General features: G+C 38.0%; 1 protein-coding gene across 5 annotated transcripts in view; it reads left to right on the top strand.

The window, feature by feature from the left end:
* Positions 1-14,860, top strand: part of sash1b (SAM and SH3 domain containing 1b) — a 59,420-nt gene extending 44,560 nt beyond the window's left edge. For all 5 annotated transcript variants that reach the window (XM_060879551.1, XM_060879550.1, XM_060879549.1 and 2 more), the window contains 19 exons: positions 1,778-1,906; positions 2,098-2,148; positions 2,256-2,305; positions 3,075-3,115; positions 3,365-3,448; positions 3,541-3,653; positions 3,890-3,994; positions 5,651-5,777; positions 6,331-6,713; positions 7,107-7,178; positions 7,373-7,516; positions 8,561-8,693; positions 8,806-8,975; positions 9,489-9,698; positions 9,829-9,979; positions 10,118-10,249; positions 11,408-12,225; positions 13,119-13,250; positions 13,347-14,860. In XM_060879551.1, coding sequence (XP_060735534.1) covers positions 1,778-1,906; positions 2,098-2,148; positions 2,256-2,305; positions 3,075-3,115; positions 3,365-3,448; positions 3,541-3,653; positions 3,890-3,994; positions 5,651-5,777; positions 6,331-6,713; positions 7,107-7,178; positions 7,373-7,516; positions 8,561-8,693; positions 8,806-8,975; positions 9,489-9,698; positions 9,829-9,979; positions 10,118-10,249; positions 11,408-12,225; positions 13,119-13,250; positions 13,347-13,388 — 3,087 coding nt within the window. In that variant the 3' untranslated portion in view covers positions 13,389-14,860. The remainder of the gene's footprint in view (positions 1-1,777; positions 1,907-2,097; positions 2,149-2,255; positions 2,306-3,074; positions 3,116-3,364; positions 3,449-3,540; positions 3,654-3,889; positions 3,995-5,650; positions 5,778-6,330; positions 6,714-7,106; positions 7,179-7,372; positions 7,517-8,560; positions 8,694-8,805; positions 8,976-9,488; positions 9,699-9,828; positions 9,980-10,117; positions 10,250-11,407; positions 12,226-13,118; positions 13,251-13,346) is intronic.
* The last annotated feature ends 46 nt before the right edge of the window (positions 14,861-14,906 follow it).

The following is a 14,906-nucleotide window of genomic DNA, read 5'->3' as shown; positions in this document are numbered from 1 at the left end:
ACATGGCTAACAGATGCCTGTCTCCTGGAATACAAAGATTTATATTAACATCTGGTGAACTGTTAGGTTCATGTTTTTGTGTGTTTATTGAATGCATATCATATTATATCCTGCTTTCCTTTCAAACACCCTGTATAAACTGATGTAATGCAGTCCATTCTGAAGCAAGCAGTTAATTTAATAACAGTAATTCAAACTGAGTTTAAATGGATACCATTCCTTGTTGCCTGTATATAGTGATCTATGGGGACACTTAATGTTCACTCTATTTAGCTTCAGGATGTATATAACTGACATGCTCATGAACGATTGCTGTGAACGATTGATGGTCTTTATCATGAGCTAAAGCATGGACCTAAGAGAAAAAAAATTTGAAGATGGTTTACTTTTGCACAAGAGCCATGATTTCTTACAGTGAATTGTCTATGGCAGTTTCCCCTAGATAATATCACCGTTCAGAAAACTGTATGATTTCTGCTGGAACCAGAGCAGAAGCATTTTTCTCTTTGCCTCTGAAGTAAGATTATAATACATTCAGAAGGAATGTAAATGTAAATTCAACTTTTTTATGAAACTTTTATGGAATATACAGTATATATATATAAATATTGGATTTTAGATCCTTGCATTTATTTAAAATATTCTTTTAAGTCTTGATTATTTTGGCATATATGTGAGAGAAATACAATTTCTTTACAGTTTTAATGTGAATGATGTATGTTATGAGTTTTTGTGTCTTAAGTTTCTTTTATCACTTTGCTGAATTTTATGAAAGATCAATCTGGAGAACACTGTGTATGATCTGTATGATTTATGCCTATGCTTCAGCCTCAGATGCTTTAAAACAAATCTCCATTGTAGCTGTAATTTAGAGTAGAGTAGAAAACAGATCCCTGGCAAATATCTCCTGCATTTACATTCTTTTCCCATCATCCCTCTTGTGCGTTGAATATGATCAACAAGGGCTCCATTTAGAGTTATGTACCAGAAGAAATAGATTTATATAAGGTGGTTTCAATTTGCTTAAAATATTTGCTTGATTTTTAACAAATATTGTAATCACATCATACTGCATGTTGCTTGAAGAGGCTTATCAACTCCAGATGCACATCCTAACACGCAGTTCATTTATTCAAATGATATCACTCTTAATGGAGAGGCACCTATGTGTAATTGATTAATGGATTTCCGGGCTGAAATGTGTTGGTTTAGTGAGTGTGTGTTTGTTTTACTGCATCTGTGGTGTGCATTCTTTAGTGATGACTTGCTCCAGAACAACGGATATCATCACATGTAGCTCCATGGAATTTCAGGATGCCCATAAATTGTGGGATGACTTTGTGATTTGAATGATGATGCAGGTCTATTTTATCTTTTTATTGTTGCAAAACAGAGTTTGCCTAAAACAATAGCTGGAAATGACACGTTTATCAGTAGGACCTGTGGAGAACTCTGCTGTCTTCTGCAGTTTATCTAGACCTCTGTTTCTTCCTCCTTGGGTTTTGCTCGAGTTGGTTTATTTAGTTGTGGTCCTCCTTAGCTGCAGCTGCGTCATCGACTAAAGAATAGCTCTCCTGATCTCGGTCAAAGTGAGGTCAAGTAGAACGTAAGAGAAAGGACACCTGGATACGTTGTTTTTAAAAAAATACACATATTAGTTTTTCAAAGTTATTCATTTGTGATCTTATGAATGTTAGTAGTAGTTAAAGCCATGCTGGTAATGTTAATTCCCACGGCTTTCCCTCAAAGTTTTCATCTGTGTTTTTTTCTTTTACAGGATGGCTCTCTGGGAAACATTGAGGATTTGTCTAAGGAGTACTCAGAGTATTACAGTGCCGCTTACAGTGACGTGCATGAGAGGATGGAGGAGCTTCGCAAGCGCAAAGTGGCTCAGGACGCAGAGATTGTAAGCATATTTTTGTCATTTTAATTCTGTGAAGTTTTAATGGAGGTTAATTAGCTTTGAATTCACAAACATAACACCAGAATGTACATTAGTAAGAGAACAAAAAGTTTACCGAAGCTTCCTTTGTTCATTACTACATATAGCGTGCAAATTTTATTGAACTTTCCAGTATATTTTATGGTTTTTGTCAGGCAAATACAGAGTCAATGATCACATCACTTCAGCTGCGTTCAGAAATCCAGGTGGGCCCTCAGCAAATATTTTCAGTTCTCATTCCAGGCTTATTTCTAATTTCATGTCCAATTTGTCATTTTCACTTGAAGCTGAAAAATGTTTTCCCTCTTCTTAGGAGTCCCTGGGGCTGAGCAGTACTGTGTCCACTCCTGAGGTTGAGAGAAGGTACAACCTCGGATTTTGCCTATTAAATTACATTTTTTTTCTTTTTTTTTCCCCATCTTCCTGAAGATGCAGTGTGACAAATATCTTCCCCATCCATAAAACATATCCACTTATGTGAGTGTAGAGGTGATGCCTTGCGTTCTTCCTGGTGACCTTTTTCACTTCCTGCTTCCTTCCTATGATTCAGTGATTGGAAGGAACAAGGGGGAGATGAGCCCGATGATAACACAAGGATCGTGCTATAATGCATGCATTCCATGATCGTTTTCATTGTTTGTATGTCTGAGTACGTTTGGACTTCAAATACAAGCTGTAATAAAAAATAAAGTTTTATGCTTAGCTAAATAAAATCCATGTAGCATTTATAGACAGACTGCTGATAACTAACATCAGCAAGTGTCAGCTGAGAGAGAGGAATGCACAAGCCATGTGAGCAGAAGTGTTTCACTAAAAGCCCAACAGCATTTCAAAAGCCTCCATTGTTACTGTGAGCTTTGGTGAGGTGTGTGTTTGGCTCTGGCGCCAAAAGCTTGCCTCTTTAACTCCACTGTAAGGGACTGATCACAGCTGCAGTGGCCGTTGAGTATTATGGACAAAACAACGTGATGATATGAGGAAAAATTTAAAACCGTTTGATGTTTTGTAGGATATGTTTGGATAGCTTGTTAAAATTGGAAGAAAACAATGTGGGAAAACAGGTGAGATGAAGATACAGTGTCCTGGCTGCTTTTTGAAGAGCTGTGATTTATTTAGACTTTTTTGTTTCCAGGCTGTTGGTACAAAGGTCAGGCTCAGAAGATGGATCTGGAGGTGGGTTGTGTGTGTGTGTGTGTGTGTGTGCCTGCATGAGTGTGGGGGTGAGTGTAAAAAATATAATGAATATATCCTTAGAATTTAGGGGTTTTCTAAAGTCCTTTTGCCAGTGGCACAAACAAAATATTTAAAAGTTTTAAATATGTGTTAATGTTGTTTTTGCTTGTTTAAATGTAGGTGTGTGTTGCAAGAGTTTGTGATCTATAGGTCTGGAGTGTTCTTTTGACATTTCCTTTGCTAACATAGGAAAATGGGACCGAAAGAAAAACAAATCCTTCTGGCAGAATTTTCGCAAGCCCCAGAAAGGCGTTATACGACAGACGTCAAAAGGTGCTGCTGACGTTTTGTTATATGGCCTGATAGCCGTTAGATCTCTGTGTTCTTCCATTAAATCTTTGACCTCTTCTGAATCTTGTCTACAGCTGATGACCTTGGCTTTGTAGCCAGTGAGATCACAATGAGTGATGAAGAACGCATCCAGCTGATGATGATGGTGAAGGAGAAGATGATAACTGTAGAGGAGGCCTTGGCTCGGGTATGTCACTGCTCCTGTCTCCCTGTCATTCTGCTGCTGTGTAGTGATGTGTGAGATCGTAGTATGGTCATGTCTTGTATTTGATTGCAGTTTGTTCTGTTTTTGGTATAAAAATGTTCAACACTGTTTACATCTAAGTGTTCATGTTTAACATACAAATGGCTAATCTACTTTAATCCAAACTACAAACAAAGTTAAAGCTCACAGTTAATTTCTATATACTCTTCTGTCTGTAGCTAAAAGAATATGAGGCACAAAACCGTCAGTCATGTACCACGGACACAACCGAGTGGACCGATGCCTCCAGTCCCACTACTGATGAGCTCTCGGTGAACTTTAACGTACGTAATGATGCTGTCCTGCTTTTCAGTCTTGGATAGAACTTTAGAATGAGCTAAACTTGCACACAGCTCTGACAGCTTTGAATCTTCTCGCTCCTGGGTTGCTTTAATCAGTGAGTTAATAGCAGCTGTGTATGATTAGCTGTGCCACATCCTTGTTTGTTATAATGAGTTTATTGGCTGCACCACATCCTCCTGTCTCGGGCATCCTCCCAGCAGGAATGTCGCCCACACCGTCAGGCATTTGTTGGTGTCACTCCCCCCTTCATGGCCTGGATGTGACACCATTGCTCTCCCCATTACAAATCCATCAGTCCACCACGGTGCCATGTCCCAACCCCCTATTAAGCTCTATTCATCACCTTCAATACTTTAACCCCCCATTGTGTCACTTTGGCTGTATGCAACACTGGGCTGGGTTCTGCAGAGCACAGCTTTTACAAACAGAGAGATAGCTCAGGGCTGTCTTTCTTTTTCCATTTTATTCCCTCTTATTTTACTATTTTACTCTAGTTTTGCAAAACTAATACTAACTTGACATGAGGTTACTAAGGCAGATAGTCCTACATAATATTAGGATGTAAGTGTAATCCAAGCATTGAAGTTTACGTCTTGGCAAATGAGTCTAGTAGAAATGTGCAGTAAAGATCTTCATTGTTGTTTTGGTTAAATTATGAATGAGCTGCAATGTGTTTTATTGTATTCCACTCAGACCTTGAACAAGACCTGTGACCATGAGCCTAGTGCAGAATCATAACAAAAATAAAACATTCCTGAGCCTCCTGTAGTTTTCTAACAAAATGTATCAGTAGCACTAGCAAAAGTAACGATGTCCTGAATTCTTGCTCTCAGAGCATCTGAATTATTTTTCTCAACCTGCATTTAACCAGACTGAAAGTCACACTCAGACTTTCGTTTTCAATTCTCCTCTTTACCCACAAAAAGTTCATGTGAAGAACATACTTACAGCTGCTAGGTTTTTAATTGTAAGCACAGAGTTTATTTCTGCCTGTGTGGAAATCTTGGTTTTAAACAGAACTGCATGTGGTTGATGTGCATCGTAGGTGTGGTATCAGCTGTGGCTGGAGCACACATGTTCAGCATGGTTGCAGTCTGTCTGTCTCTGTCTCATTAGGTTTCAGACGAAAGGCCACAAGCAAGAAGCTATTGAAACACACCGCTGGGAGCTTATTATTATTCACATAAGCTTCTGTGTTAAAACCAGTGTAATGTCTCTCAGGTTCTGCTTTGAATTTAAACTGTTAATAACTACAGTTCTACAGTCTGCAGAGTGAAAGTTGAGAAAGTGGTTAATTACTGTTAAAACTGCAGAATGGTACGATGCCTCAGATTTATCCTTTATCTTTTTTCTTCTAATCACAAAGCTGCCCTTTTTTCTTCCTTTACTATCATGTAATATTTATTATTTAAGGTTTGTTCCTTAACACTCTGGTGTTTGCCCTAACTTATTAAAATGCATCCACAAACATGTATCGTTCTGTCTGTCTTAGACATGCTTTAGGTACTAAGCCTGATTAGACGATTAGTCTACCAATAGTATTGAAATACAGGTATTTAATGCTTTGTTACTAAAATGCATGTGAAAACATGTTGAAAGACAGTGGCTTAATGGTTTTTCATGACCTGCCGTCACAGGAGCACTCAGATGATGAGCAGGAGGAGTCGCTGGGTTTACGCAGGCTTCACAAGCTGGTCAACTCGACACGGCGTGTGAAGAAGAAGCTCATTAGAATAGATGAGAGCAAAAAACACACATCAAAAGGTGAGGAATCAAACCCTGCACTTTACCCTCAAAAAAAGGGGAGAGAATGACTAAATACATGGGAAAAAACTTTTCTTGTCTCTCTTTTTCAAACATTCTTAAGAAGGGGTAAATAAATGAAATAAATCTCTATTAGTGAATGTAAAGTAATACACTTTTGAAGATTATTATTCGTGATAAAGAGTGTAGTAATTTGGGGAATGGGGAGAGGTAGGAATAAAAAAGGATGGGAGGGAAGAACAAAGAAGAGAAGAAAAGAGAAACACAAAAAGAGGGAAGGAAGGAAAAAAGAAAAGAAAGATTCATGAAAGGAAGCAAATGGTATGAAGAGGGGAATAAAGGAAAGAAGATGGAAGGGAAGGACGAAGTAAAAATGAAAGATGGACAAAATAAAGTATGAAGCGACGAAAGAGAGGACCAAAGATAGAAAGCAATCTACTGTACTAATGTACTGATTTTAATAAATGAAAAAAATGAAAATGTACAACACACACTTACTGCTTTCTATGTATGCAGCATCTATGTGTGTGTAATTTAGTTGCATCTCTTTCAGATTCTTTGAGCTTTGACTTCTCTCCCACATGTGAGGAAAAGGCCTCTCTCTACTCAGGCGTACAGAAGCGTCTGGTTTTGTCTCAGGGTGATGGAATTGCCTCTGTTCTGTGTGTGGATGGAGACTCAGACAGTCTGACCACATCTCCGTCCACCAGCAGCCTGGACACCTACAGCAGCCATAAGCAGTTTAAGCCCTTTAACAGTTGCCAGGGGCTAAGCTATCCTCCCCCAGGACCCAGATTGGACACCTCGGTGATGGATGCAGGTAGCCCCTCATCCTTTTCTGAAGCTGAGGGCTGCTGTGAGGAGGAGCCCAGGATAACCCGCTCTGTGACTGATGGAGAAATGAGACGTGCCCTGAGTTCCTCTAAATTGCATGGGGTGCGTAAAGAACTTCTGATTCTCTGGTTAACTCAAAAAACATGTTTAAATATTCCTTGTTAATGGCCTTAGTCAGAATGACAACAATGAGAAGTATTTCCATAAATAGATCCTGTAAACCCCTACTGAATGAGTGGAATGGAAACGGAGAGTGTTATATGTCTGCTTCCACTTATTCCTGCGTTAAAAAGTCACAGCAGGCTCTCAAATTCTGCCTAGATGCTTTAATCTGTCCTATTTTTATGTAGTTAAGGCTTAGCAAGTGTTATTTTTTTTGTCCTTTTAAGCAGATACATTTTATATTGTTTTCTTGCATACTGAAAAAAATGCAAGAAAAATCTTAAACAGATATAGTGTGTATTCAGTCATGTTCAATAACAATTTTCTCCACAGAGAGCATGTAGCTTCGGAGGGTTTGACCTTATGAACCAGTCTGTAAACATGAGAAACAGCTGTAACAGCCCTGTGAGTATGAAACAAAATATTAAATTCCCAATCATTCAGTATTGCATTAGAGGCATTGCACTTGCTGATACATGCAGCATGATAAATGTCAGGTTTCACTTACTCACAATGTACACATTATCCACCCACATCTCATGCAGTTGAGGTCGAGCTCTGAGTTCAGTTTGCCCATATATTTTGTTTTTAAACTGTAGAGTGATAATGGGACCATCAGCAGGAGAGATGCAGGGAGGTCACCCACACCGTCCCGCATATCTCTCGGGAAGAAGGTGAAGTCAGTGAAGGAGACCATGAGGAAACGCATATCTAAGAAAAGTAGTGCTGTCCTGTTTGAGCAGGTATTGCAGCATGTTGGTTTTTATTTCTATTGTGATTCTGAACCATGAACAGTGGGTGCTCTCATTGTTCTCTTAAGATATGCTGCTTTGTCAGATATGTGTGGACATTAAGCATAAAACTGTGACACTCTATACAACTCTAATCACACTGTATGATGGTTACAGAGGAAAGAGGTGGAGCAATGGGCAGCATTGCCACCTTGTGGTTCTAATTGGGTTTTCTTCACATTCCCTGATTTCCTCTCACTTCCATAAACACATACATAGGTGGTTTGGTTGAGTGTTCTGGATAGGTTCCAGACATCCCATGACCCGTACCAGAATGAAGTTACTAAAGATAAATGAATGATTTAATGATTTCCATCTTTAACCTGTCTTCTTTACTCCACTGATTCCAAATCTTATGTGTTTGGTTCCTAAAAACTTCTACAACTCCACTTCCTCTGTACTCCCTTTTTAAACTACAGCAACTGCTGTGTCAGCCTTTAATGCTAGAACCATATAATACTGAGACTGAATTCCACTCACATTCCATTCACACATGGCATCAATCAAAATTATATTTGCCTAAGCAGCATTGCCTTTTCTCAGTTAATTACAATGACAATGAGATGTAAAATACAGTCAAGACTTGTATATAATTAAGTAACATGTTTTCATTGGTTCTTTATATTTATAGCCCTTTGCTTTATAATACTATGCTCCAGTACGACAAGACTAATCCCTTACATGTAAAACATGATTCTGACATTCTAATGTGAATATGCAGTATCACATTCACTCGCATTTTGAGTAGGATTGGAAAATCAACACTGAAATTGTAAACAAATATATTCATTGGTTTTGTTTTCTGTAAAAATTAAACTTACAGTACTGTATGTGCTTTGTCATGCAGTGCACTATTGTATTTGTACGTCTTCACTGCCCTCTACTGATTATTCTGTTAAAATACAGTATAAATTATATCAGGTATCTCTCTCTCTCTCTCTCTCTCTCTCTCTCTCTCTCTCTCTCCCTCTCTCTCTCTCGTTCTGTTCCACACAGTTGAGTCCGAGCAGAGAGCCTGAGCTACTCCAGTCCCCCCACACAGATACGGACTCACTAGAAAAACCCAAGCTCAAGTCTGGTGGTTCTGTTGAGAGTCTGAGAAGCTCACTAAGTGGACAGAGCTCAATGAGTAAGTGTGTGTGCATCAGTCTGCTCCTGCAGCAGTGATCAGAAATCCTCTCTAATTAAATCACATTTCACAACTCCATTTGACGTGTATTTAAATGGTCTTGCATTTGAAGGCGGTCAGACAGTAAGCACCACAGACTCCTCAGCAAGTAACAGAGAGAGTGTGAAGTCAGAGGATGGTGATGACGAGGAGTTGCCTTACAGAGGGCCGTTTTGTGGCCGAGCCCTTGTACACACCGACTTTATCCCCAGTCCCTATGACACAGATTCACTCAAACTCAAGGTGAGAGATTTAAAATTAGTATCACTAAACAATATAATTTACATAGCTTTCATGTAAAAAATTTTTTTTAAAGAATCACAATAGCTGAATGCTCTTCAGGGCAGTTTTTGGAATAAACACCAAGGCCTAAGTAAAAAGAAAATACAGCACTAATGCATTTCAGCTAAGGCATGACTTTTTAAACTTATTATAGATTGCATGACCTTAACTATGATCTATCCATGTGATTTCATGTGAATAGATTATAAAAGTCTGAATATGGAAAAAGGCCTGAATTCAGACCTTAAAACATCTGCTAAGCTGAACTGTTGTTATTAAATGTTTTGGATGTCTAGTCTCTTAAGTATCTTAGTTTTTTGTCAGTATTGTATATGTAAATCTAAATAGAGTGATATTTTGTTTCACTTTTCCATAAACATAGTAGAATTAAATAATTTGTAATAAATAAATATGTTTGTAGTTAATACAGTATGATGGTTATAAATATGTGTGTGTGTGTATGTTTTGTTTCAGAGAGGAGATGTTATAGACATAATCAGTAAGCCTCCAATGGGTACATGGATGGGCCTTCTGAATAACAAAGTGGGCACCTTTAAGTTCATATATGTAGACGTGCTGAACGACGAAGGCGAAAAGCCCAAGAGTTGCATCAGGAAGAGAAGGAAGGGTCGGCCTCCCAAACCCAGCTCTGTGGAAGAGCTTCTAGAGCGCATCAACCTCAAAGTAATGACTTTTACAAACATCAAAAAGTGTTCCAGTATAAAAAAATATATACTATGTCAGTCTATATTAATGGCACGTTCCTATTAACGTTTAGTCTATTTTCTTTTTTTTGTACTGTCTGCTTCTATAGGAGCACATGCCCACATTCCTGTTTAATGGATATGAGGATCTGGAAACATTTAAGTTGCTGGAGGAGGAGGACCTGGACGAGTTGGACATCAGAGACCCGCAGCACAGAGCAGTGTTGCTGACTGCTGTGGAGTTGCTGCAGGAGTATGACAGTGAGTGGACCAGTAGCTAGAGATGCGCACACACACACACACACACCACAATAAACATATATATTAAGAGAGATGGAAGAAGTAGAGGAAAACTTTTCAAAATGTTCATTTTCCTTTGTTTTTTCTATGTGATTCTAGTTAACAGTGACCCAGAGAACGGTGGCTCCTCACTAGACCCAGAGGAGAAGGTTCATCCAGTAATATCGGCTACCTCAAGAGATTCTCCACGCGACTCTGGTTGCTATGAGAGCAACGAGAATCTGGAGAATGGTAATAACAGCCTTCCTCGCCTGTGACTCTATCCAGTCGCACTACATATTTTCTCTGTGGGCTGCCAGTGTCTGCATGCTCCAGAGTCAAGCAATACAAACTGACATGTCTGAACTGTGTTTGTGATGAGCACATTCTGGCCATTCATCTCGCCACCATCTCTGCACTTTCTCTTGCTCACTTTGTTTTCCTCTTCTCCAAAGACCGACTTCTATCTTTTTATCGGTCCTCTGCTAGTCCTCGTCTTCTGCATAGTGTTTAGCCACAGGCATGTCCATCATATTCATATTCTCCATCAAAAACTCAAAGGACCGGTACATTCCGTCTCAACTTGTTCATCATGTACAAGAAAGGTGGTGGCTTTGCATCTATCTTGTTGTTCCTTCTGTACTGTTATGACCATGAACAACAATGGTTTTGTGTTTGTCATACTTTTGCTTCAACACTGTCAGTGTTGCTTAGCTGCTTTTTGCTAGCTGTCAGTATTCATTGTTAGAACTTGGAATTACGATTATACTGTATATAATTTTAGTGTTTTGCTTTCATTTAGTTCTTTAAAACAAAAGTGACACTGACATGCTTTCATAAACATTAGTTGCTCCTTTGGAGCATGTTTTCTATGCTTGTTCTTTTGAGATTGTTGTTTGTCTGTGTTTATTTTTCTATTAAACATATAATAATATAATTTGCACAGTATCATATGTGCTTAAGACCTCTATTACATGCATAGATTAAAAAAAGAGAAAAGCATAACATTGATATATTTACAGAAATTACTTGGACCAGGAAAATGTGGTCTAATCAAGACTTGATTTTATATACACAATAGTCTTGATTTAGATAAATGCATCACTGCACTGGGAAAAATCTCTATATACATATGCCTTCTTAGTGTGTCTTTGACCAGTTCTAATAGAGGTTACAGAATAAACAGCTGTATCATACTTGTGTGGATTGTCTGCTTTTATTTCTGCCAGTTTCCATTTGCGTTTCATTTCTCTGCCATCTGCTGTATCTGTGAAGGCATGCTGTCTCTCACGTCAAGTGTCTGTGTTTGCATGAAGAACTCTTTGTATTATTAGCTAGTAATCTCTGCATACTGATTGAAATATTGTTCATGCTGGTTTGTAAGTCATGTGTTGCATGGCTGTTTTTTAGGGAAAGCCAAAAAGACATCTCATTTAAGCAGGTCTTCATCAGGCTTTGAATCCAGTCATCTCCCATCTCCTGAGTATCCCACTCCTCCTCTCAGCCAGACCAGCAGCAGGCAGGATCCACAGTCTCTCCTGCCTCCTTTCCAGATAACCTCCATCAGACCTGTACACTTGGGGACAAGCCACTCCTTGCTCAGCATAAAGTCCCTCAGTCAGAGCTATGATGAGCTACTTTGTGTCCCTGTACCCCAAGGCTTGTGGAAACGTTCTCTTTCATTGGACCATCAGATCCTTCACAGGAAGGAGCCCTACATCCCAGAGGTCTTGATGTCCATTCAATCAGTAAAACCTAATATTTATAGTCCTGATGAACAGAATGAAGCTATAACATCTCAGGCTTGTGCTAACCAAGACGATGAATCTGAAGAGTTAGGCACATGTGATGAGCTGACTTTTCCTTCTGTTGACTCCTCCACAGATGTGGAGAGTGAGGAGGTACCTATAGATAGTGCTGAAACATCTCTGCCAGATCCTCCCTTACACTTACATCGCACAAAACCACCAGTTCCTCCTAAACCTCTTCCACTGCCATTTGTAAATGACAAAGAGACAACAAACCCTGACAACAAACATGTGTTTCAGAGTAACCCGGCATTACACAAATCAGACATTTCCTCTGGTGTACCCAAGTCCAGCAAACCTCTTCTCCACAGGCTTGGAAAGAAAGTGCAACATGTCCGACCACCTAATCTGGAGTTACTTGTAGAAGAGAAGCTGAGCATGGATGGTATAGACCTCACAGAGGAACCCTATTCTGACAAGGTATTTCATAACATTCAGCAGTTGATCATATTTAGTGGTGTTACCTTCACCATCATCTATACTTATATTATTATACCTATTAACTTTTTAATCAACATTTACTAATGGGAATTGGGAATTTTGGGAATTAGTCTATTATGTTGGCTTTGTGGTAGTAGAACAAACATATCATGTTATAAGCAGTAGCCTGTGTTATATTGATTAGATGAGACTAGTTTTTATGACAGCCAGTTGTAAATTTAATCAGTTCCTCCCACCCAACATTAATGGTAGCACTTAGCCCTGTTCTCACTTGTATTGTAGAAGCTGTTTATATACACAGTCATTCCTTTACAAGCCTCTCTTGAATTTAATAAGACAAAAACACAGCTTGTCCTGCTACCAAGAAACCCCAAAACAGCTTTATCTGTTTAAATCCTTGTGAGTGATTTGGTACTATAGATATGATAACGTATTAGAATGAGTGCATTAATGTAAACCTTACAGCGCTAATATCTGTGCCGTGCTGTTACAGAAAATTACATGGAATTTTCTGGCCAAGCAGAATCAAGCATTTGCAAGAATACTATCCTTGTATTGATCTAATCAGCCAATCATGAGGCAGCAATGCAGTACATAAAGTCATGCATATACAAGTTCAGAGATTCATATAATGTTCACATCAAACATCAGAACAGTGGAGATGTGATTTCTGGTGGTTGAGACAACCCATTCTGGCACCAACAACCATGCTCTGTTTAAAGTCACAGAGATCACACTTTTCCCCCATTCTGATATTTGATGTGAACATTAAGTGAAGCTCTGGTTTGTGTATTTTATAATGATTTAATTGTCAACAATGTGTAGAAGTTTGTATGCCATTTGTCTGAATAAATGCATGTCTTTCTTTCCAGCATGGCCGTTACAAAGTCCCATTCTCCCTCATTCAAAGATACTCTGAAGATTTGGACAAGCCTTTGGGGGATATTGCCACAGTAATGGATCAGACCAGAGTCCAGCTGCTTCGCAAACAGCAGCGGATGGCAGTGAGTGTATTTGAGATTAGAAAGTGACTTTTCACATTTTCAGCATCAGTTAAGTGACTCAAATATTCTTCATTTCTAATTTCTTTTATTCCTTAGATCCCACTGAGAGGATTATCAGAGATTTGTATAAAGCTATAATCCTTTGAGATGCTGGAATCCAGGCCTTCATGTTGTCAGCTGTTTCACAGATGATTGATCGACTGTCTGATAATACAGCAGCTCACCAGAGACCAGCATCAGTCACAGCAATGAAGGATGAAAATGTAAAAGGGCTGAATGAAGGACAAATGTTACTTACGATCATGAAGGAAATCTGTACACTGTTCCTGAAACCAATTTATAATTTAGCTTCTTGTTAAAATGACTTTTTGTTTGTCACGTTAATGCAGATTTAGTTAGAGACAGGAAATATGGCACACACAAATATATATCCTGTGAGAAACATTACATCACTTGAAAACATTTCTATGATAAACTTATATAACAAAATTCTGGTTTGCACACAAGCTGCCAGCAAAATAGCAGCATTGCAATTCATTAAAGACCTGTGAAATATTAAGGTAGGTGATGCTATTATTTAATGTCTGCAAATAACATATTTAATGCTGAAAAGAACAAAGAAATCATAAAATCTGAACATTTAACAATTTTTTAATATTCGGTACAAATTTTTAACACTCTTAGCTGCGTCTAATCACAGTTTGTAGTTTTAAAATGATATAAAAAGATTTTGTGATACCACAGATCTATGATATTGTGATGTTGCTCAGCTTTTTACATTTTAATAGGTTATGAAAAATAGTTTTGTGAAATCAAATACATACATACATACATCTGTTCTGAATTTGTCGTTTTTTTTTTCATGGTTATATAGAATACAATTAATTCAATATTTGTATTTAGCCAGCACCAGATCAGCATCTTAATAACATTTTAAATCTTTAAATCAGGCTATTTGTAAACTATAATGTGTTGAATGTGATTGATTGTGAAGTACGACTGCTGCCTTTTAAGTGTAAATATATACGATAGGAGCTCTCTATGATGACTCGTGAATTTGCATTTGTTTTAAAATGTGTTTAGTCTCACCTTGAAAAATGAAGATTGTGATTAAAGAGTCTCAATTATGAGTTTTTTTAGTTTATTTTTAAATTCTTTGAATTTAGACTTGTATGTAAGACTCTCGAACGAAGAATCCAACCATTTCCTGTGTATTCAATTGAAAATGAGGGTCACAACCTTCTTTGCTACTGAAATGTAGGGAACAGTTTTCAAATATATGTATTCAAATAGTCCTGTTACTTTTTTGTCAAAGACAAAGGTGAGGATGTTATCTTTTTTCATATGTTTGTCACACCATGTTGTCTGTTGTCTAATTTCTATATATTTTCTCAAAAATTGTTTATGAAACTAAATATTTATTATGTTTTCATTGTTACAGGGTGAATTCAAGGATGCTGTCTGTATTGTGCCATGACCCACTTTACTCCTCTGAAATAGCTTTAATCCTTTGAAATGGTCTTGTGTGTAGATTATACAAATGAACTTAAATATCTTCTTAGGAACAACATAATAAAAAAAGAAAGCAAAAAACATGGTGTTATGATATATTAATGATAAACGATAAGCTTTTTAGTTTGGGTTGATTTTCAGTGT

This window comes from Tachysurus vachellii, chromosome 10 (genome assembly GCF_030014155.1).
Source record: "Tachysurus vachellii isolate PV-2020 chromosome 10, HZAU_Pvac_v1, whole genome shotgun sequence".
In the NCBI taxonomy this organism is placed as follows: domain Eukaryota; kingdom Metazoa; phylum Chordata; class Actinopteri; order Siluriformes; family Bagridae; genus Tachysurus; species Tachysurus vachellii.
Note: the sequence above shows the minus strand (reverse complement) of the source record. Positions and strands in the feature narration are given on the sequence as shown.